At 33.6% G+C, this 26,069-nt stretch overlaps 1 protein-coding gene across 1 annotated transcript in view; it reads right to left on the reverse strand.

The window, feature by feature from the left end:
* Positions 1-26,069, reverse strand: part of nrm (neuromusculin) — a 385,531-nt gene that overhangs the window by 174,629 nt on the left and 184,833 nt on the right. Inside the window, exon 3 of the mRNA XM_090117221.1 lies at positions 14,439-14,610. Within this exon, the coding sequence (XP_089973347.1) occupies positions 14,439-14,610 (172 nt within the window). The remainder of the gene's footprint in view (positions 1-14,438; positions 14,611-26,069) is intronic.

A 26,069-nucleotide genomic window follows, 5' to 3' on the forward strand; every position in this document is an offset into this window, starting at 1 on the left:
TAGTATCTATATTATAAGCTAAACATTTTTTATTCGTTTAAACTTTTGCGCTTATCAGTCAGTCTTTTTACCCTACTAGCCGATATAAGCAAAGCATTATTTCAAACATATTTTAAACTACAAGGCCAAAAATATTATAAGTAGCATTACATCGGTAAAAGAATTCTGGGAAATGGAAATTGCTTCTATATTTATTTTCGTTTTTGTTCCAGGTCAAGCAGGGTGCAGAAGGACGCCGGACGTGAAGCTAGTTAATAATAAATAAATTTAAAAACTATGTAATATTTATTTAGTATATAATAGTAGACTGTATATTGAATGCAATTGGACCCTCTTTGTCTGTAATATTCATTTAGTATATAATTATAGTAGACTGTATATTGAATGCAATTGGACCCTCTTTGTCTGTAATATTCATTTAGTATATAATTATAGTAGACTGTATATTGAATGCAATTGGACCCTCTTTGCCACAGTGATTCAAGTAGCAATTCTCTGAATTATGGGAAGCTAGCCTATTTCACAAAAAGAAAATAAATTAGTGTAACATATTTATGATCAATATGCCCTATATTCATAAAACTATATTTATCCACACTAACAGTAAAACACGTATATTAAAAAAAAGACGTGTGGCACTCGGGGACTGCCGCGGTAAAGCTATTGCATAGCATGCCTTCAAGCCACACCTCCGTGTCCGTCGGAGTGGGGAGCGTGAGGTTTTTTCGTTACGGAATTTCTGGATTCGGTCCCCGCGCTCAAGGCCCGCGATAGAAGCTATGCAATAGCTTAAAAATACAATCAAGAATAAATAAATTGTATTTAATACAGAGATATTAACTTATTTTCAATGCAGATTTATGTAGTACTTTCCACAAGATTCACTTAGTTGATCACTAGATGGCGTTGATGGCGTCCAAGAATATCATTATGTACTTCCAAGAAACATCTCATGGCCAATTTGGACTTTAGTGCGCTTCAGCTGGGCTCAATCGGTCGTTTTGGGATTTGTCTGGATAATTGAACGAATGAGCTTTTTGACTGTTTACTATGGAGTTATGTATAAATAGATTTTATGCTATTGTTTTAAGAAAATATTATTGTGTGTTAAAGTACAGATAGAGTAGTTAATATGTGTGTAGTATTTTTTAATGTGCTGTATATAATTATTATAATATGCTGTTTATTGTTTTATAATATATGGAATTTTTTGTATTAAACTATGTTATAGTCTTCTGTGTTTTATTTGGTTAGCTGATCATTAAATCACACATTCAAAATATCGTTTTAAAACTCTATTATTTTGATATAATTACATAAAATTATGAAGAATTTAATAAAATTACCTTCCTGACTATTTTAATTTTAATCTTATATATAAAATTCTCGTGTCACAATGTTAGTCTGCATACTCCTCCGAAACGGGTGGACCGATTCTCATGAAATTTTCTGTGCATATCGGGTAAGTCTGAGAATCGGCCAACATCTATTTTTCATATGTACCACGGGCGAAGCCGGGGCGGACCGCTTGTATATTAATTATATAAATCTCGTGTCACAATGTTTGTCTTCAATGGACTCCTAAACCACTTAACCAATTATAATAAAATTCGCACACCATGTGCAGTTCGATCCAACTTGAGAGATAGGATAGTTTAAACATGTAGGTACCACGGGCGCAGCCGGGGCGGACCACTAGTTATATTTATAATCAACTATCACTACTTCAACCAGAAAACTTTCTAGGACCTTCCTTACTATTATTTCTATTTATATTACTTTACTATTAAGATTTCAATCATATAACTTATCTAGGAAAACAATTTCACATCTAATACTAATTCTGAATGACGCAATAATACGCCCCCATTTGGACATAGTAAGCGCTAGCCTTCAGCTGTGTCCTAGGCTATTCAATAGGGAATAGAACAATAGACTTGTGTCTTATAGAATACTTGTATACTAGCATTCCGCCCGCGGCTTTTCCCGTGTTATGAAAGAAAAATCCTATGGGAATAACATGTTTCACTACAGCAAAAAGTTCACTCTTTAGCTTGCTATCTCCAGGCACGAAAATAATATCATAAATCGCTCCGTTTTGACGATATAGAAATATAAACAAACACACATTCTTATTTATAATATTCCTAAAAATTAAAAAGCTCCGGTAGTATTATATAGTACTAGAGGTCCGCCCCGGCTTCGCCCGTGGTACATTATTTCGCAATAAAAGGTAGCCTATGTCTTTTCTCGGGTATCAAAATATCTCCATACCAAATTACATGTAAATTGGTTCAGTAGTTTAGGCGTGATTGAGTAACAGACAGACAGACAGAGTTACTTTCGCATTTATAATATTATAGTATGGATTTCTTTCTAATTCGTGAGCGTTTCGAATTAAAACCTACAACTTTTTCTGTATTAAATACTTTCAATAAAGCTGGTTTAAAGAATTTTTAAACACGATCTAGATACATAATAATATGTTAGTTTCAATCGTGTGCACACAAACACATTAGAAGAAATTTAAAAAGTAACCTCACACAAGTTAATTGAAACTAGACATTCACATACAATTAATTATAGTGAATTATACATATTCATTTAATTTAAATCATTTTGCATTAATATATAAACGTATTCTTTTAAAAATAATATATAAAGTTAAATAAATTCTAAACCTCTTGTTAACCTTAACCTAGGTACTCCGGACTTTAGAATTGTTACACGGACAATTCAAAAAGGACCCGTCGCATTACGCAAACTATAAAAGTAACCGACTAATTTAACTGCACGTGTAATGAGGGTACTTCGTAACTAACGCGTTTACGCTAATTTGCTTAAATTTCACTACCAAATGTTCATTGTAAGGATTATAGCTGTCACTAGGCGTATAAAATAAAAAAAAATGTGTGCGTGTACGTAAGAAGTGAAACATCTTTATGACCTTATTTTTCAAAAAATAATTTACTATATGCTACTTTACAGAAATACGTCGAATCACGCGTGGTAAGGATAAGAAAAAGATGGCGCGTAACGGAAAAATGTCACGCGTAACGAAAAAACGTTACACTAAATTTTTTTCCAACCCCGATAAAGAAGTTTCACTTCAAAAATAAATGACAGGAGACAATTTTTTTATTATTTTTATACTTATAACAAGACCAGCACAGACGGCAGTCTTATCAATAAGTTGTGATATCTTCCAGGCAACCCACTCCGCAAGGAAATAGTAGAAAGGAGGAGCAGGTAGGTAAATAAGTACATACATTCATAAATATATACAAATATTATAAAGCTGAAGAACTTGTTCAGCTGTTGTGTTATTTGTTTGTTTGAACGCGTTAATCTCAGGAACTACTGGTCCGATTTGAAAAATTTTTTCGCTATATCATCACGCTAAGACCAACAGGAGCGGAGAGATGCGGGTTAAATCACGGAGCACAGCTGGTAATATATAAAAATGATTATTTAACTTTTTTTTACAACAAAACAATTATTACCTCAGAAGACATCCTCCAATTCAAAAGTATCAAATAAAACACTTAATTATAACTAGCTTTCCACCCGCGACATCGCCCGCGCAGTCAAAGAAAAACCCGCATAGTTTCCGTTCCCGTGGGATTTCCGGGATAAAACCTATCCTATGTCCTTTCTCGGGTATCAGAATATCTCCATACAAAATTTCATGAGAATTGGTTCAGTTGTTTAGGCGTGATTGAGTAACAGACAGACAGACAGAGTTACTTTAATTACAATTAATATAACTGAGCATCATCTTAAACAAAAGCTTGAAACAACTCCACAGTATATTTTCACAAGAGAAAACTATTTGACAACTGCAAGTGAATTTATAAAACATGCGGTAAAATATTCAGAACTGCATTCAGTTAAGTTAATTTCATTAAGGTCAAAACTTAGTCCCCGGGAATTAAGCCTGTGCCCTGGTTCTCATAATTCGAAGAACACAAGTTATATAAATTTAAATTCAACCGAAATTTTCTGTGGTCTAAGTTATAATCTTTCTTATAGGAATATAGGACATAGGAATTTGACTTATGTCCAGTTTTTGAATAAAGTATTTGACGATAAGAACGTCTCAAACCATGTTTAAATACTGTATAAAGAAATTCTTGTTTGACATAAGTTTTTCGAATCTTAACTAAATCAATTCTCAATCCAGAAAGTGGCTTTTAGTCATCGATTAGAAAATAGAAAATATGTCTGCACATTTCTAGCTTGTACACAAGTATAACAACAAAAACTATTTCGATTCTTATGAATCATCAATTTTGTATTCAAAGTGATTAAATATAAACCTTCAAACGCCATCAAAATCGATCCAATCGTTTACGACTTTATCTCTACATAAATTCAGTTTTAAACTTATTTACTCACAACACCCATTACACGTATTAATTAATTTTCATTTCCCCAAAAGAGCAAATATTTTTAATTAACAATTCGCAACATTTCAATCCCGCTACAGGCTACGCTCAGTGCCGCGTAGCACATTGCTACGTGATCTTCGTAGCACTCACGTAGCACATTATCAGCGAGTTAGTTAATACAGTTACGGACCGGAGTTACAACTGGACAAATATTGTCATGTCGCTGATGCTGATTTATATTTTATGTCCATAGGGATAAAGTTTAATTTTCAATTTCAGGTTAAAGCTCGTAGAGATATTATTTATCTTAACGTATATTTCTAGGACATTAGATAAACATGGCTTATTGAGTTAAGTCTTCTGTATGTATCTTTTAGATATTAAATTTCCTTTATAAACTTGTTTTATAGTATAAAGGTTTAAGTATATTATAATAAAAGCTAAAGCTTGGAGGTAAAAGTTTTAAAATCAGCTGGTTTATTTTCCTTTATACGTAGTCTATATTTACTAGCTAAAATTGAAATTATATCATGAATGGTTTTAAAATCGTTTACAATTATTGTTAGCAAAACAGGGGATTGTGGAATAAGGTGACATGTGAGGTACTTGATATAAGTACAATCGGAACTCTAATAATGCAGATTCTAAGCATAATACGTTATGTTTTAGAAAGCTATGTATTGATGTTGTTGAAAGACACTGTAGGGGGTAAGTAGTTCTAGATCTTCATGAAGCAGGATATTGAGAAGCAAGTTACTCCTATTTTCTATATCTTCAGTCGATTCATTAACATGATATTATCTGTATAAAAAGTAGCTTTTATATTTTAAGAAGTAGATGCTAAATTGCATTAAGATTCTGTTCAGTACTTCTCTAGTAAAAGAACGAAACCAAACAAACTGCGGCTAATATTAGTAGCATTTCCTTAAATCCAATTAAAGGCTATCCTTTCCAAAACATTTATCTAGAATGAAAATCCGATTTGGTCAAGCGCGAGTCGAGATAATATCCCAAATGGAATCCGTGATTCTGTTTCACATTTATCTGATGTAACTTTTGTTAATTAAGTTGCCAAGTTTTTACTTAACTCAAAATCTGTTGAATCTTGGCCATGTTAAATTAATTTGGAATTTACTGACAATCTTCCATAGTTATATTATTGACTAGCGGTCCGCCCCGGCTTCACCCGTGGTACATGTTTACATTTTCTCTGCATAACAACCATCCTCGTACTTCAAGGAATATTATAAAAAAATAATTAACGAAATCGGTTCAGCCGTTCCCGAGTTATGCGCTTACCAACACATTTAACGAGTCATTTTTATATTATAAGAGGATGTATAGAGATTAAATACAAATCTGAATAAGGGTTTCTAATTTAAACTGTCCTTGAAGCTCAATTTATACATAGCTTTGCCTCTGACTCCACGTGGGAGTCGATAAGACGGCTTTTCTTATGTAATTTGCGAAATTTTCCTTTGATACTCCGCTCCTTTTATCGTAGCGATGTAATATAGCTTACAGCCACAGTAAATTGGATACAGGAAACAAAAATATGTATTTTTAATTCGTATTCGTCTAGCAGTTTTTGAGAAAAACATTCAATCAAAACAACAGCTATACTTTAGTATAGACTAAGATATATGAGCTAAACTATGAAAAAATATATATTCAATTCCATACATACCATTCATAAGATAAGCGCGTTCAACTAAACAAACACACTCTTCATATTTAACATGTAATCTATACATATAATAAAATCGTAGGAAAGTCAAAACTGTACATTGAATATTTTTTTAAAAGAATACATATTCCATGATCTATAATCGATATAGAAGCCAAAGATATAGTTTTTAGAATTTTTGTCTGTTTGTCTGTTTGTCTGTTTGTCTGTTTGTCTGTATGTTTGTCCGAGCTAATCTCGAAAAGTACTGCATAGATTGACTTCAAATTTTGCATGAATATTACTAACAGGTCGAGTGAGGTTTTTTTAAACATATAATCATGCTATCACCTCCGGGGGAGGAGCTGTGAACCTTTACTTTTCTTACGTATTCCGTGTACTACGACAGCGTACAATCTAAAGACTCATGTTTAAATGTTGTTTTTGAGTAAGCCATGCTATTATCTAGCTTTACACTATAAAAACTACGTCATTTACGTAATTTGGGCAGAGAAACTGTTTAATGAATCTTAGTACTATAAAGACAAATTTGATTCAGCGCCATCTATGAGATTTCGTAAAAATCAAATCAATTTACATGTTAACACTACTGAACACAATGTTAAAAATTAATAATTTAAATATAATTATGTTAGTTATTTATTTAACTCTTTAACCCATAATAAATCTTCCCTTCCCTATAAGGTGCGCTTATAATTCGTGTGAATATACTACATTTTTAAAAGTGAGGGTAGATGTATATTATTTTAAGTCAAACTAGACACCATTACAGTTAATCTAATATTGATTGTGTTCATTGGTTACATTTTTAAAAATCTTCGTGTTTTAATAATTCGATCACGAGGCGGGACTCTAATACAAAAAGGTTAGTTCGTTGATAATTATTATTCCTTCATCATTTACATGTTGTTAGTAAAAAATAATATACTTTGACTGTTAATACTTTTGTTCAGTATTTATCTATATGATTATTGCTTGGTAATTAATATATTTTCATGTCGTATACCTAATTATAAACATAAGTGTGATGTGAAACTAGCTGGATTTATTTTTACACACTCACAGTCTTATATTTTGTGTTAATGTTAAAATAGTATTAATAATAGTGTAAATCATAATATTTTTTCAAAGTTAAAAATATTTCCTTTTTTCTGATGGTGTTGCCATCGAATTAAACCGCGCTGTCGTTTCGTTCACAAAAAGTCATGTTATAAGGACCGAATATGTAGCCGCCTCAACTTACGGAAACGAGAGTAACCTGCGTTGTCTGTTAGTTATTGTATAGTCGAATTTAACGTTACATGGAAATTGGAATCTAAATATATGTATACCTACTTATATTAAATCTGTAGAGGTCAATTCTGCACATGAAATATATTTCCTAAATAACTATTATTTTTCATATTCGTGAGCAGAGCAGCAACTCCATTTTTAAGCTTTCGTCGCGCGTGCGTTCTTAATGCGTGTATCTTAATGGTTAAAGCTACACAGAAATCAAGTATGAAAGAAATGTTCTCCATATTATATACAAAATATCTCCCGACATCATAAATGTCTATCTTTTATGGTTGAGCTTAGGAGTTCAAAGCTTTCTGATTATATTTGTCTACTAGCTGTCCCCGCGACTTCTTTCGCGTGGAATAGTGACTATGGGACCTATGACCATGGGCTCAGGGTGGGGCAACAATTAAAAATCATTTTTATTTTTATGCTCCCACTCCCGCGCCCACTCGCACTCCCACGCCATATGCCACGTTCAGTCCCAATCCCACGCCCACGCCCACTCCCCTTCACAATTAGTACATACCAGATCAAAGTCAGGGTAAGCGCCCCACCCAGCCCCACCGTGGCTACGCCCATGCTGAATTACTACTTAAGATACAATTATTGAGTAAATACGTACTAAAGTCCGGTCGCGAAGCAGAAAGAATTTCGTACAATGACCTCTTTACCTACTGACAGTGGTCACAAACATTTTTGAATGAAGTGCAGTTTACATGAAATATTTGGAGGAGAAAATGTTTTTTACTAATTTATTAAATAAATGTCCTCTATTCATTTACAATACTTATTAGTTGGTTACATTTTAACTTTTTCAATAACAACGATATATTATATAAAAAAAAGTGTGCGTGTACACACATAAGAAGTGAAACTTCTTTATGACTTTATTTTTCAAAAAATAATTTACTATGTAGGTACAATATTACAGAAATACGTTATTCTAACACGCGATTTCGACTTAGGCGGATTTTGATTGGACATAAAGAGTTTGAGGTTTATTCTTATAAATTTTGAATTCACAAAATCATAATTGAACACCTGACACCAATCAAGCAAACACAAACCTTACGCTCTCAGGTTAAAGGTTTACAATCCCTAAGGACGGCGGTCATTGCACCTGTGCGAGCAAGACACATTATTTTTACAAGGGAGTGACAGTGACAGGTTAATGTACGAAATTCTTCCTGCTCCGCGACCGGACTTTACCATAAATAATTAAAAGAATTGTTATTAAAATTTCTTACTAAACTGAGCTAAAAAACTTACGTACCAAATTATTAAAGAAAATCAAGAAATGAAATGCCTAACCTATACCAAATAGTTACTACATAATGTAATTAAAAATTATGATTAGTATATAATATCGAAAATCAAAAAAGAAATGCCTAACTAATTCTACGTACGTGTACGTCTACGTAAAATTTCTTTAAATTATGTCATATTATTTTTTAGGAACCAGGGGGGGGAGAGGAGCAAATTCTATTTCCTTCCTTTCTTAAACGGATGTTTTTAATAATCTATGGTGTAGCCACTGATCAGCTTAATCGATACTCAGTTTTTATCAAATACAGCAACAAATCCAAATTAGATCTTTCCTGTCTCACGCACGTAACTAAAGGCTGAAGAGAGAGAGAGCACGTAACTAAACCGTTTAGACGAAGAAAAGTGTATAGAAAAAGGAAAAAATAATTTCATAAACTTCCCGACGATCTTTAAAAATAAATTATAACTTTCATTTTTTTCATTCCCACTTTTACCCCTATGTAGGTATAATAAGTGGATGAACCAATTTTGATACACTTTATCTAAGAACCAGCGTCGGAAAATATTCTGCCTAACAAAAAAAACCGCATCTAATTCGGTTTACCTGTTAGCCAGCTACGGTGCCATAGACAGACACACACACACAGAAATACATAGCGGTCAAACACATAACACCAGTCTTTTTGCGTCGGGGGTTAAAAATATAATACGACATAATTTAAAGGACATTTTATGTGGAAAATTTACCTATACACCAGGGTAGATAATTTTTGAAACAAAAAAAAATCGCAGTAGGATGAAACCCATTAGAAAAGGATATGATAAAAATGTAAGGAAAAATAAATTACGGTCTTCCGGAGTTCGGGAAGTGGGAGGGGGGGAGCTTTTAAGAGAAAAAAATGGTTTCTCTCGATTTCTCGATAATAATAACACCTGCTAATTTTTTTCTACATATTTTAATTGTACAGACATCACTTTTCCACAATTTTATTATATGTATTGCTTCACAAGCATTGGCAGACGACAAGCGCTTGTCGCCATCCGTCGCGATTTGAACTGAGCGTTCCCACGGCATGTGTGCGTATGGCAAGCACTGGCGAGCGACAAGCGCGCCGATTCCCATGGCATGTGGTGTGGTGTGGCGCGGTCGGATTTGTGAAGCAAACATGTCGTGGGAATCAGGCTTTAACTTAATTTTTATTCACCCGCATCAGTGCCACCTAAAAAATCTTTATATCGAAATTCGAGCAAAGTTAAGAAAATGAGAAATAAGAGTTCTCAAGGATCGTTAGAGATAAGAGGCTTACTATTGACCGAAAACAACATGTGTTATGCCGAACCTGAAACCGCTTCACAACGAGAATTGCGGCTCACAGCTGACCGCGAACGGCATGTACTATCCTGTGAGACCGAAACCTTCACTGAGAGGGTATAACGTCTCACAGCTGATCGCAAATGGCATATTGTACTATCCCGTGAGACCGAAACCCTCACTGAGAGGGAATTACGTCTCACAGCTGATCACGATCGTCATATTTTATCTCGAGAATCTGAAACTTTTACTCAATATGAAGACCGTTTGACAAATAATAGGGTGCACCATAATATTATTCGATCTCTCGAAGATGAACATGAGCATAAGCAATGACTAGAGTAGGGACGCGAATATTACCATTATTTGAGACAAGAACGATTAATAAGTTTGTTTAATGAAAGATTAAGAATTGAAACTATTGGTCTCTTGAAACGGACGAATAGCGAGAGGCCCGTCTTACTGCAGACAGATTTCGACATAGTCTTAATGACTTAGAGGTAAACATAGAAGATCAATCTACAAATTCGGTGGTGTGGTCCGACAAATATAAAAGTGGGTTTGCTTATAACCTCACAATTGATTACCTACAGATCATCTTCTGTATAGGCGATATTAACGTAGTATGTTCTTTTTGTAATGCTTTAAAGTGGAGTAAGGAGTCGGCTTTCGTTTGAAGATACGCCGGAACCTTTGAAATCACTACTTTTAAGTTTTAGAGGAACATGTGCAATCTAAACAGTTCTTAGACAATATTAGCTCTTATAGTATTGCGTTTTAAATGATCCTTTGGTGCTCAACAATTATCAGATGCTCCTTTCATTCTTACTTTTAAGATACAAGGTCAAGTTTATCATTTGATAGGATCCCTTTTGCCTGAAGGCCAACCTAAGTTTCTTTAAATATATTTTGTATTCGACTACGACGAATAATCGAATACAAGAAATCAATATTTCTCGAATTTAAAACTGAACTCATTTCACAATTTTAGAACATGTTAATTCATCAGGTTAATCCGTATATGTATATGCGTTTTAAATCGACATTAGAAGCTTTTCCTCAAGATGGTGATATTAATATAAAATTGGTATAAATGCCGATAGACGGAAGTCTATCAGCACTCAGGAATTCCCTGAGCGTGTTATAACGCCCAGGCCACAGTATTACAATTTTTCCTACAGTAGGGCGACGAATGTATTTTCGCATAGCAACGGAGGGGAACTCGTGGGGGGGTAAAGTGACGCGGGACACGTACCACAAACATGCTTAGTTTGTGGTACCGAGCGCGAAAGGAAGTCATCGTGTTTTTAGTAAAGTTACTATGTAAACTAACGTAATTTATTACTTAGGTACATATTCTATAATGGTGCGCTCAAACTGTTAGAGCGTATACGCACTATGCGGGTAGCCTCATTGCGGGTAGCCGTCCGGCTGACCGCAAGCACAATTATGTACGTAATATTCATTTCCATGCGCACTGCGATGCGGCTACCGCAGACCGCACAGTGCGCATAGAAATGAATATTACGTACATAATTGTGCTTGCGGTCAGCCGGACGGCTACCCGCAATGCGGCTACCCGCATAGTGCGTATACGCTCTAAATCTACATTTAATTTAGATTATTATTTTAATTACTAAGAAATGTAGAATTTAAATCACATTCATTCATGTTTTTCTCAGATATTCGATGTCTATGATTTTCGATGATTTTAAGATTTTCTTATCAGAGTATTCAATTTTAATGTAGTTAAATTTTATAAGAGACAATTAAGAACATTCAAAAATAAAGTGTCACGTATTTTTTTTAAACGACGAATGACGAAAAACGACCGAATCGCGGACGAAGTCGCGGGCAACAGCTAGTATTCAATATATTTCGATACTAGCTTACCCCCCGCGGCTTCGCCCGCTTTGTCTAAAACCTAATAAATTATATACTAAAACCTTTCTCTTTAATCACTCGTTCTATTAAAAAAAACCGCATCAAAAACCGTTGCGTAGTTTTAAAGATTTAAGCATACTTAGGGACATAGGGACAGAGAAAGCGACTTTGTTTTATACTATGTAGTGATGTCGCAAAGCAAGCCGTGGGCGACTCGTTTCACAAATAACTCATTCATATTATTTATCTCTATTACATATTATCTTTTACAAAAAAGCTCATTACGAACCTCATATATTTCCCTTCACCATAAAAATCCGTCACAAATGGCGTAACTAAAACTGGACCCACTACATGTCGGTTTCACTTGTAAAATATTCATTTCCAAGAATAAATCCCGCAATGTAATATATCTGATGTGGTTAGTACGTTGAATAATTTAGACAAATACGGTTCTAGTACTGGCACTTGTAAATGTCAGTCTAGTTTAGCGTGCATTGCAATGTGAACCTTATTTCTTAGTGTTAAGGTCCATTTCTGTTTGCGGAGTGTATTCTAAAAGTTATAGAATGTGCAATGAGATCAGAATAGGACGATTACGTGTGCAAAGGCCATTGTATTTATATTGCTATTATTTTTTTGCAGTAATGAGTATTTTCTTTAGGAATGTCGCATGTTAATTGCAAACACTTTATTTCTTGGTAATGTCGTAAAGATTTCTATGTAGTTAGTGTTTATGGAAGTTTTAAAGTCACTAGTGATTATGTTACGTAATAAACTGAAAAATAAATAGTGATACAATATGTCGTGCATGCTAATAAAAATAAAATAAAATAAGCCTTTATTACTGCAAAAACATTACAAACTACTACAAAAATCTTATACTACTAAATGCCGTTGACAATATTCCTTATTTATTCCTATATTATATTGTATATTATTTTAAACGTTTTTAAAACTATTTTCTCTATTATATTATTTCATTAGCTGTTAATCTATATAATCGGCAAACTTGTTTCTTCTATGGCAGCTTGTCTTCCGACAAAGGCCTCCTCTAAGGATTTCCATTTTGCTCTATTTTTAGCTATTCTGATCCATTCCGGGCCAGCTATCTTTTTAATATCGTCTTCCCACCGCTTGAACTGCCTTCCCCTTTTCCGTATACCATCGCTGGGGTACCATTCCGTTATAGTCCTTGTCCATTTTTCTTCCAATTTGTTTCTGCATTATTTATTACTAATAATTTATTATAACACATCTGTATTCTATATTAAAGTAGTAGCATATTATATTTCATATATTTATTATAAATCAATGAAAATCGTACCTAACTGCCGTAAAATTGTAGCACTGTAAAATCTCAAATAGCAATAGAGTTTGAATACGTAATAAGAGCCCGTCGCATTGAATCGAGTATAGGTAATAATCCAATTGGATTTATTAACAAGTGGTAATGGTATCGGGTCTCTTTCCATTACACCGCTATGTTTGAACTGATTTTATGCTTTTTACTGTGTTTATTTAACTTAACTGACTTTGAAACAAAATATTCATATTATGTGTTAGAATCGAGTGGTACATTGATTTCAATTTTCCTGTCACTATATTAAAATAATAAAACTGAAGAGTTTGTTTGTTTGAACACGCTAATCTCAGGCAATTCAATTTGAAAAAGTCTTTCGGTGTTAGATAGCCTATTTATCGAGGTAGGCTATAGGTTATATAATATCATTACGCTAAGACCAACTGTTTTTATATATAGAAATTTATCGTCAGACAACGGAAACGTTTCAATTTTCCTGCCATTGCTCAAGTAGTTACTGGTTCTATTAAAAATTCAACAACAACAGAACAGTTTGACGTGTGCGAAACTTTTAAATGGGGATGACAATTTTTCATAAAACTTTCGAGTTTCATTCCGGGAGAACTTTTGTAGTTATTTATGCAATAATGCATTTGAATGGATACATTTATTGATTTGTTTACGAAAACAAATAATTTCCTGTAGCTAGGAACATTAAAATCTACGAAATATGTAGGGTTTTATTTAATGCCAACTTCATGCCCACGGCTTCGTCCGTGTTATCTATTTCTTAACATATTATGTACGAGTACTTACTTAGTAGAGGTACTACCGAACTATCCATTAGTGAAAACAGAATGACAATGGGTTTAGTAGTTTTTTACCACCAACAGATAGAGAGGCGCGGCGGATGAAATTCTACTATATTATGAAGTAATGAAGCAGGTCCTCATACAAGAAAAATGGTGGCATATATTTCCTCAGCCGACCCACTACCCATGTTTACATAGATTTCCACGCATCAATTGCCTCGCGAGGCTGCTCGCTCTGTGAAGACCCGTCTATTCACATTAGTTTTACATAATTTAATAATGAAAACATAAATAATCTTATAAATTGTTCACTAAATAAATAATAATCATCAATTTCAGAGGATAAAAAGGAAAGAAACATATTATCTCCGTATTAAAGATCTTACAGATGATAACATCTTACAGATCTTTGAGATATGAATAATACTTTATTTAATATGAATTCATAAAATAACTAATTTTAAACCACTACTAAATAAAACAATATTTAAAAAAACCTTACCGATCCATCATATCACCCTCCGGTCTATTAATAGCGGCATCTTTAGAAGCCGAATACACGTAAACCCGGGTGTCAGCCTTATACCACTTGATGCTGTGCATCTCTCCACACGACTTGCCGTAAATACGGCAGCGGAGTCGAGCTGTCTGACCGACGAGAGATGAGGCGTGATCTGGAAATAAAAAATATATAATTAATATTGTTTTAAAAACTAAAAAAGAGTGTGTGTGTCAGAAGTGAAACTTCTTTGGCAAGTTTCAAAGATACCAAAATTGTCGCCTTACTCTATGACGTATTGGTATTGCCATGACGCGAATTTGACCATTAGTTTCTATTATTTTTGTAGTATATAGTATGTATGTCTTTAGTATTGACTCTATATAAATTATAGAATATATTGCAACAATTACATGAAATAAGTATATCAGCTGTTGTTACAATATTTATTAAATAATTATGTTTGTAAGTCTCTCCTCCTGCAACCGATATAGATAAGTTTTTATCAAGCAATTAAAATGTAGCTTACGATGAAAGAGTAAACTTCTGGTTACAAAAAAAATACGCTAAATATTTTTGGGAATTTTCGAACGAAAGAAACGTGTAAAACACATTAAAGCTAAAATTTACAAACTAAAATATAAATAAATATTACACATTCGCATACAAAGAAAGAACACTACAAAACCTAATAGACTACAGGCCCGTGTTGAAAAAATTATGGGTCATTTGACCCACCAGGTGACCTATCTAGAACGATATAAGAGCATAAAATAATAAAATTCAGCACTATGACGTCACTTGTAAGCTGTCCACCTGAGTGCAGATGAGAATTCGAAGGTTCAGGTAGAGATTTTCTCCCCTTGTCTCCATAATTTTTGTACGGCGTTGCGGAATAATTGATTGAAAATAGTATAGAAATAGTATGACACAGATGCCGTATTAAATCAAATGACCAAATTTACCTGTCGAAAAATAAAAATAAATTCCGACTTTGTAGACCACCATTTTTGTACGGCATCTGCGTCAGACTATTTCTATACTGCTTTTAAGCCATTATTCCATTATTATAAAATACAAAAACCAACCAAGATAAATTCTAAAACACCTTCCTTCAAATCTTATTCAACCAGATTCAGAAATCCTAGAGTCTAACTAGAAACACGTGTGAAAGAATACAGAAAATGACATTAACTACGTAATCCTAATATTGTTGGCTCGTATGCTATGAACAAACAGCTTTATATATTTTCTGTGGTACAAGTTATGAGCGATTTAATAAAAATAAATATGTGCTAATCCTATAGAACTTAATTTTATAATACAAGTGATAGTTTATGAGAATGTACAATGTATGAATTATTTTTCAAACAATAAAAAGTAATCCCTAAAATACGATGGTTTAGAAGTAATAAGTAGTTACAGTTTTTTTACTGGCGTAAAATTATTGGGCGTATTAAGAAAAGACCGTCGTCGGTCCGCTAATTTCATTCTTCACACACCTAAATGTTATACAAAATTAAACTTTCCACCATTATCATAAAATCGCTTTCAGCTTACACATTACTACGCTACATAAGACGTTATTCCGAGATGTGAAACATAATCCGTTCGTGAATACCCTTGTTGCTGTGAAATGGATTTTTGTGCTCTTTTAGATTATTGTTCAATCTCTGACATCATCATCCTATTATGATAATAGTTATTTTGTATTTTACATGTACAGATTAAGCCCAAAAAAGGATGTAACGATTTTGAAAATACTTTCCACGTAGGCAGAGTCGTGGTACCTAGAGCTATATTATTTTAGTTATAATTATTTGAACATATTTAAACGAATTACCAGTCGAAGTTGGGTGGATCGGATCTATTTTTATTATAACGATCACATACTATGCTACTATATAATATACAACAAGCGGTCCGCCCCGGCTTCGCCCGTGGTACGTATTTCGCCATATAAGGTAGCCTATGTTCTTTCTGAGGGTCAGTAGTTTATGAGCCTATTCATTACAATCAAACAAACAAAGTTTTCCTCTTTATAATATTAGTGTAGATATTAAACAACAGAGAAGCATTTTTATTTATTACTAACACCACCAAAACTGTCTAACATTTTCCAAGGGAATATAATAATTTCGACTGAAAAAAGTTCCATACGATTTCCTCCACACTTAATTTTCCGTTAAAAAGTTTATTCATTCCTCAAATCAAAATTTTCATATAACACTCATTTTGAACAAAAATTCCTAAATCCCAGCTCAGTATAAACACAAACAGAAACACCAAAGTCAAACTGGAATTTCCATCCAAAATTAAATAAGCCAGGATCAAGATGACCGATCCTTGAGGGTCGAGGATTATGACCGTAACAATAAAATTACAATCCTAACGCAATTTGCGCGTATTTAGGATTTAGGATTTGCGATTTAGGAGGAACTTTCTTCCACGCACCACTCCTCTGTGGAACGACCTCCCGAGCTCAGCATTTCCGGACAGATACGACTTAGGGTACTTCAAAAAGAGAGCGTACTCTTCCCTAAAAGGCCGGCAACACACCTGCAACCATACAGGTCTTGTGGGTGATTATGGGCGGCGCCAATCATCGCATTAATCCGGTGACGCGCCAGCTCGTTTGCCCGCTAATACATAAAAAAAAAAAAAAAAAAAAAAAAAAATTTAGACGCCCTTTATTAAATCTATCCTATCCCGGCTTCGCTGAATGCTGTAAATAAATATGTTGCAGAATAATCTGCTCCATTGCAACGTGACATAAAGACACATAAACAAACACATTCGCATTTATAATATCTATTAATTTTTCTGCGAATTTTAAATGATATGTTTTACCGCAGCTTAGCCTATCATTCTCTAGCTTCCTAACTGACACAAAAATCATTAATAGTGACGTGACAGAAAGACAAACATAATAATATATACTTAAACATAATAATATCCCGACCGCGATCGCCTCCTTGGTACAGTGGTTGACGCGTGAGCCGAGGGGCCTGGGTTCGATTCCCGGTGGAGACGAAGAAAAAAAAAATGTCTCGGTCTGGCAGGACGCGAAGGCTGATCACCTACTTGTCCCTAAAGAAAATCGATCAGTGAAACAGATGTATGCATAATGCATCTGCCCCTTACCCCACTAGGGGACGTACGGGACTTCACTTATATTAATCCGGAATAAAAATTAAACATTGCCTATTACTATGCCTACATAACCACGAATACTTTTAAAAATTCTCAATTAAAACAAAACGAAATAACATTACGGTCAATATAGTTATTCGTTATAAGTTTATAAGCTCATATCACTCGTCAATCAATCCTTTCTCTAGTAAACGTCATTTAACTGTATTCCAGTAAAAAAACTGATAGTAAAGGTCATTTAAATTCCGTTAAAACTGTAGGTTTTCTAACCTAGTAGCACATGGAGTGGATAATTGAACTGTCAACTGTCGACATCGTTTAAAATCGATATAAGCCGTAACGCATCCAGTGTTTGTCGAGCCGTGTTAGTGTAAAATTCTGTTTTTTGGGTGTAAAATCATTTTTAGTTATTGATAGAACACTTTATTAACATACTAGCTGTGCCCCGCGGTTTTACCAGTCCCGCGTTGATTGGTCTTAGTGTGATGATGTATATAGGCTATCAATATTGAAATAATTTTTCAAATCGGACCTGATATTAGTGAGTGCAAACAAACGAACTCTTCAGGTTTATAATATTAGTAGAGATTGCTAACTGTTTATTTAGAAATTAAAGATTTTTAACGGATTTTAAACGCGATTTATTCATTATATTATTTTCCCGACGTTTCGAACACTTTATATCACTATCCTAATAAAGAATTAAAGTGCAAATATTTTATTACTTTGACGATATTAAATCTCACACGATTATCCTGCCTTCATAATACTACACTAATATTGATACAAGGTATTAACTTCATATACCTAGACAAGAAAATAAAAAATGTTGTGTGGTTTTATGAAACCACGGTAAAAGTGAAACTGTTCGAACGGTTCCGAACACTGCTTTGTGTAGCGCATGTCGCGTGACGGTCGGCTGCCGAGTAGGTATACCTACTCGGCAGCCGCGATACACGCGACATGCGCTACACAGACCAAAAAGTTTGAGACGATGTAATAAAAGTTTCACTTTAAAAGAGAAAACTACATGTTTACTTTAAAACTCATCTCAAACTCAAAGCATATTGAATATAGTTAAAATTAAATTTAAACTTCATATTTATAGGAAAGTTGAGCTTGTTAGTGAGTTGAAATTTTTTATCACTTATTATCAGAAAATTCGCGAAAATCCCTGTTTCGTGTGTTCATTAAAACATTTTTAGTGATCTAATTAGCGAGTTACATTTTGTTAACATTTTGGTAACTAGACTTGTTCGTGTAAGTAAGAAAATTTATGTTTTTGCGTGTGTTTCTTAAAATAGGTATAATAATTTAGAACTTATCAGTTATCTAAAGCATGTGTGACAAACTAAATGAAACTCTTACTCTTATTCTTCTCAAATAATAGATTTCAGCAGTTTTGAAGCGGCTTTGTCCACTTTTGTAATATACTAAAAACTTCCTCAAGAACCACTCTATCTACATAACCTAACCTAACCTAACCTGTATAAAAGAACTGCCACAGTATTACCATCCTACAGTATGGCGACGAATGTACTTGTGCAGAGAAACGGAGGGGAACTGGCGGGGGGTCGGGCGACGCGGGCCGCTTAATGCAATCACGCTGAGTTTGCATTAACTATCGCGAAAGGACGACGCAGTCGTATTTTTTGTGTAATAATTTTATTATACATAAGTACTTACATATTCTATTATGACGCGCAAAGACTGTTCCGTTTACGGATGTAAATCTAGGTACATTGAAATCCCAGAAGGAAACAATATTTCAGAAAGATTGTAATAATTGTATCTGTTGAATTAAAACCAAAGCTATGTATATGTTGTCCTCATTATTTTCTAATCAGATTGTACATCCCAATGCGAATGCATTACTTAGTTAAATGGTATAATATACAATTAAGAACATCCAAAAATAAAGTGTCCACGTAAATAATATTTAGCAGTGCAATATCTGTAATTATACAGGGTGTAATCGTTAAGTGTGCACAGGCGATTATTCCGTAACTATTACAGATATCAAAAAACTTTAAACTGATATCGAAAGTACTTAACCTAATGAGTAAAATGGCCATAATAAATTTTTAAAAATAATACGAGAAATATCTAAAAAATTAACTTTAAACCCTCCCATACATTTAGTATGAGATATGAATATCCCATGTACATGGGTTGATCCAAAAGTAATGATAATCAATATTAAACAAGGTCATTACAGTTAAAATAATTATGTATTTCTCTAGATAGTCTTCTAACTAGATAATATACTTCGATATTTTTTTTCCTTAACTTAGAAAAAAAAACTTTGACTTCATCTACAAAAACCCCTCAAAATCGGCCATCACTTCGCTGTCGTCTTAAAATTTCTTGTATCGACGGTGTTTCTTGTGCCGAGGTAAGAGATAGAATTAACTAGGAGCTAGATCTTACAAACAGGGTGGGTGTTCAAGCATTTTCAATGCCGATTTTTGATTGGCAGCCATCGCAACTGACGCTTTGTGATCTGGTGCGTTGTCTTGGTGAACCAACATTCAAGACCGAAGTTTGCCATGTCTCTTTTTCTTACTAACCTACCCGCAATCTTTTAATTTGGTCTGTGTAGTAAGAGCCCTGTGTAGTAGTGGCTACCTTCTTAAAATATTCCACATTTCTTCAGCGTCCCAAAAAACTACGGCTTTAATCTATCCCACTAATTTTCACTTTGAAAATCTTCACCGTCAATTTGGAAGCTCGCATCCAGGCCATTGATTGTTTCTTGGTTTCAGCATAAACATGGTGAACCCAGGTAACGCCCATGGTCACAAATCGTGACAAAAAATTATCCTGATCTCATTAAAAATTTAGAAATTCACCCTCTAAATGTCGAATCGTTGTTTCTTCTTTCCGTCGGGAAATATTCTGGCTCGCACTGTTCACATTAAAATTAATGTTAATACTTGGAAACGTGGCCTGTAGATATAATTTTTTTGTGATAACTTAGTGATTACATGAGCAAGCATAAAACATTTATTTTATATTTTTATGTGCACAGGAAATACCCAATTATCATTACTTTTGGATCAACCTATACATTTAATATGAAAGATTTTAGCTTTTTTTTTTTGTTTTTTTGGTTTTCTGCTTTAATTACTTCGCAAATTTGGAGGGAAGTTCATTTAGAAACTGTAAATAGACCTCCTCATTGTATTGCACAATACGGACGTCACTTCGAAAATCTACTATGAATACAAAATGTATGGGAAATAAATTGTATGGGAGCGTTTAATGTAACATTTTTGGTTATTTCTCGTTTTATTTTTAAAAAATTATTATGGCCATTTTACTCATTAGGTTAAGTACTTTCGATATCAGTTTAAAGTTTTTTGATATCTGCAATAGTTACGGAATAATCGCTTGTGCACACTTAACGATTACACCCTGTATATTTATGAACAAATAATTACATCAGATTTAATAATCGCAATTATTTTGAATGTACATATGAATAAATGATTTCATCATAATATTAATAATCAAAATTGTTTTATTTCCCATTTGTTGCAACCCTAGCGTATTTTCGTGTGGCAGCGTAAGTACCTACGCTGGCGGCGGCATCGCGCGACATCAAAGGCGATTCCTTACTGTAGGAAATAATATTGTAATACTGTGGAACTGCATTCGTTGCGTAGTTTTAAAGATCTAATCCTAGATATGGACGGAGAAACAGCAGGACTTAATTCTTTTCTACTACAAAATAGAAATCTAAACAAAAATTAGAAAACAACTTCCAAAACTTTTTCCTACAACCTTTCAAGGTAAAACAAAACACCTTTTTCCAATTTCAGTATGACGTCACAATATAATAATTTGAAGCCAAAATAGCTTCGTTTTATATGTATAACGTTGACGTATATAATAATGACGTCATTGTCTTAACGATACGGGTTAAATAAATAACTGTAGAATATTATGGTGATTATTTGTAACGATCATGACGTGATATTATTATAGTTTGAATTTGTGCTTTGTGTTGACCAACTTCGAAAAAGGACATTCTCTATCGTCTTTTTTTTATTTGACATAATTTTAACATTATTTTGTATCATTTACAGGTGTGAACTGTTTTAAAATAAATAAGCTGATTTCAGAGTAGCGTCCGTTTTTATGCACACAGCCCTATTCTTCTTCTTCTGTGTCGAAACAAACGTTTCTAAATAATAAATGTTTTCTTCTTTTACTATGAAGACTAGTAGGTACCTCTGCGCTTACCAGTCACCATAATAATTATAATCTCAAGATTTCATACACAGTTCAGAAATCCACAGAACACTTCATATTACAAAATAATAACTTTTATCCACATAATGTACATAAGCGTGTGGATGTGACATTTCGAAAATACCGTTCAATATTGCCGCATCCATTTTGGAATTGTGTGTATTTTGATGTAAGCTTTCACTTCGCTACATTTGGTAAATTACAATGAATTTTTATTTATTGCATTCGAATGAAAAGTTATTCGGTTATTCATGTGTAATCGAATGGAACTGGTGTAAGTGTTCGTTAGCAATTTTTAAATATTGTTTGTACCTTTGTGAAAAAATTTTACATTCAAATCTTTAGATAAAACTATCATAGCAAAACGATTGTTATATTTCGAACTAAACTAAATATTTATTTATCCATATAGCATTTAGAAGCATAGAAATATTAAAATCAATTTTAAAACGGTCGAAGATAATTAAGTTAATTCATACGAAAAACTCTATATCTTTCATTTTTATTAACAACTAGCTTTCCACCCGCAGCTTCGCCCGCAAGCTCTTAAACTTAACAAATTATAATATTCTATAACCTTCCTCAAGAACCACGCTATCTATTAGTGAAAACAGAATGAAAATTGATGCAGTAGTTTTTGAGTTTACCGCGAACAGACAGACCGACAGACGCAACGGATGACTTTGTTTTATATAATATGTAGTGACATTAAGTAGGATAGATTTTTGTTAAATAAAACTTCAAGCAATATTCTCAACATTTATTTATAAGCTTCAAAAATAACGTAAGCGTTAGTGACATACAGTAGTTTGGTAAAAAACCTAATTTTGCTGTCGTCTCTCACACGCGATCTAAGACTTATTTTCAGCCATTATTTTGAGGCAATTTTGTTAAGGCTTCGTCATATAGCTTACGAATATGAAAAAATTGATCGCATCTTAAAGCTTAACAATATATTAAATTATATTTATTTATAAGAAAAAAAATAGAGCTTATATCTAAAGAGCTATATACAATGAAATTTGGTACATAGGTAGCTGAAGACAGAGACTGAGATTAAGACATACGTGAATTATGTGGGTTTTTCTTTGAAAACGCGGGTGAAGCCGCGGACGAAAATCTAGTACTATAATATGTAAATTTTCAGGCATTAGAAAAATATTAAAATATCTTCCTAACAGAACGTATTGCACTTACAATTCTACCCAATAATCCATTTAACAAAAAAAAACAATGTTTCTGTGCGAAAAGGCCTTTAATAAAAATCCCGCATTGTACAAGCATCATTCGTATTAAATCACATCAAAAACTTCGGCCATAACCGCTCAGCGGTTGGCAAAAGTTGGCAAATTAGCCGCCGATTTATGGCAAGATGCTAATGTGGCGGATAATATCGGGTCGTTCACGGAATAACTGATTTACATGTTTTCCCGTAACGTGAGGAGTAAACAGGTACGTGGATGTGTATAGAGTTTTGGAAGTGAAACTTCTTAAAGCGCGTTGGCATGTCGTCATGGCAATACCGTCACGTCATGGAATAAGGCGACGATTTTGGCATATTTTTTTTACAAATTTTACGTTTATAGAGGCAAACAGATAAGGTTAATATTATTGTTATGTGTGTTTATATAAATGTCTGAAACAGATGAAGTGGCTTATTTTCGGCTAACAGCGGCTCCTTTTTTCGTAATATAAATTTTTTTTTAAATTAGAATTTGCAAGCGTCGTACTATTATGTATCTAATCAATCACATCATCAAATTATTACAGAAGTAAATAATTTTCCCATCAATCATGGTATTCTTCAATTTATAATTTTATACTTTCTCTTTACACTTTGTACTTGTTAACATCTTCATATTATGATAATTTACATTAGCATCAAAATAAGGATATATTTTATAGCTATAGGTACACAATAATACAAACGCAGAAATTTTATTTGCTGCATTTACACCTCAATACAAAAATCTGTCCCAACAAACAATAACATAAACACAAAGCATACAACGCTCGCTCTGAACACACTAATTAAAAGCCATTAACAAAAAAACGCAATGAAACCGTAACTTCCGAAAGCGTCATACGTAAGAGTACGTCCATAGTATAAAGAGAGAAGTTATCTTCGAACAAAGGTAAATCGCGCCGTTTGTATGTAAGCGGAGCGCTTGGCCACGTCCCCCGTTCATGTACGTACTCAAGCTTGACGCACGCACACAACGCCGCTCGGTTCCTTCTCATGCACCGGTCTTGTGAGGGCCGTGCCATTGCTGTGAGCGGAGTTTGTTTATAAAATTATTGCACATATCAACTTGACAAGTAACAACCTCTTATGGTTGCCTGGAAGAGATTGCTTTTAAGCAATAAGGCCGCCTATTGTACACTTTCCAAGTTTATGTGTTCATATTTTATTTTCGATTCCTGACAAATGTAAAATAAATAAAAACCCAGCGCCTCGCGAGTTTAGGTACTGTGCGCCCCCAAACGGCGGGAGTTGGCCTACCTCTCTCTTTATACTATGGAACCTCTTAATATTTGCATGGTGACCCAAATTGGAGTAATCCGAAAAAGTTTTTAAATCACGCTTTTGTTCATGGCTCTATTGAGGAAGTTGCTTCATTTTAGTAGTGGGATAAGTTTGTATTTAATAGTTTTAAAGCGTATTACCTGTTTGTGTTCTTTGTGACAACTATTTTTTTGATTACTCTTTGTTGTAATATTAATATAAGTTTGTTTAATTAATATGTTCATGCAATTTACTCCTAATATAATTTATCTGCACATAGTAAGATTTTGAACTGATTAAAATGCAGATGTAGGGTCCATCAAAATAGAACTCGTGACATCTGTAGCTTTTGGAAATATTTTATATTTGTAATTATTGTAAAAATAATCCTAAAAGATGTAATTTTTAATCTACACTTATATTATAAAACTTAAGAGTTTGTTTGTTTGAACGCGATAATCTCAGAAACTACAGGTCCGATTTGAAAAATTATTTCAGTGTTAGAGAGCCCATTTATCGAGGAAGGCTATTTATACATCATCACGCTTACGACCAAAAGAGCGTAGCCACGTGTAACCACGTAGCAACGGGTGAAACCGTGGGGTGCAGCTAGTACATAATATAAATATAATCAATCAGAAGAAGTGCAGGAATATACAATTATATCCACCTTATATTTGATTACTTTCTGATAATTACAAAAAATATTCTTATACTAAAAATATTGTTGAAAGACAAGCGATGTAAATAAAAAGCCATGTTGGTACATCTCAGTAATTCAATTACAAAGTTGCTTCATGTTCAACTTTGCGTCTGCAACTTGCTGTATACTGTGTACACTGACTTTGTATACTGTACTTTATTTTGCAAAGCTTTGATTTTTAATAAGTTGTTGAAACATGACTGCGTGTAAGAAAGAACGTGGGTGCAAAGCATACATGTCAGAAGTGAAACTTCTTTGGCAAGATTCAAAGATAATAATTGTCGCCTTGCTCCATGACGTGACGGTATTGCTATGATGCGACCTTGAAATTATACTTTCAACGCGCCTAAAGAAGTCGCCTAATTTCAAAAAATATAAGACCCTCCTTTTAAACTATTTACAGGACTGGCCTATAATAATATAGATGATGTTAATATGGAGGATATTTTTATTTGGCGCCAAAAAAGTTAAAAAACTAATTTTCCCGCCAATTTGCACAGAAATAGTTCTATTAGCCAAATTCAAAAGCAACATATCAAACAAATACTTCCATAAATTCACTTGAACCTTTTAAAACTATGGCAATGAAAAAGAAATATTTCTTACAAGTTCGGTAATAAATGTGCAAGTTTGTAATTGGTCGTTTTACGGATATTTATGTTCGGGAAACATCGTGGCGATTCGGCTTTACATTAATAGCAATGTAAATTGATCTTTATTCAAATGTAACAAAGTTCCTTTTCGTTTATTATTCATATACGCTTGGGCGTTTGAAATTACACTTTTCCTTGAGACGGCTTGTTTAGATTTAGGTGTTCATTTTTGTTTTACTGTTTTAAATGTTGGTAATTGTTATTATTTTGCTAGAATTTTTCCCAAATAATATATATTTTCATCTGGTTAATTCGAAAGGTATGGACCGATTGTAATGGAACTTTCCTTTGCAGAAAACTTCTGCTACATTTTGCAACGTATTCAATAATTAAGGAAATAATATAATTAATAAAATACGGTC

Source organism: Colias eurytheme, chromosome 27, assembly GCF_061535395.1.
Source record: "Colias eurytheme isolate Ceu_HAF_F1 chromosome 27, ilColEury1 Martin Lab GWU primary, whole genome shotgun sequence".
NCBI lineage: Eukaryota > Metazoa > Arthropoda > Insecta > Lepidoptera > Pieridae > Colias > Colias eurytheme.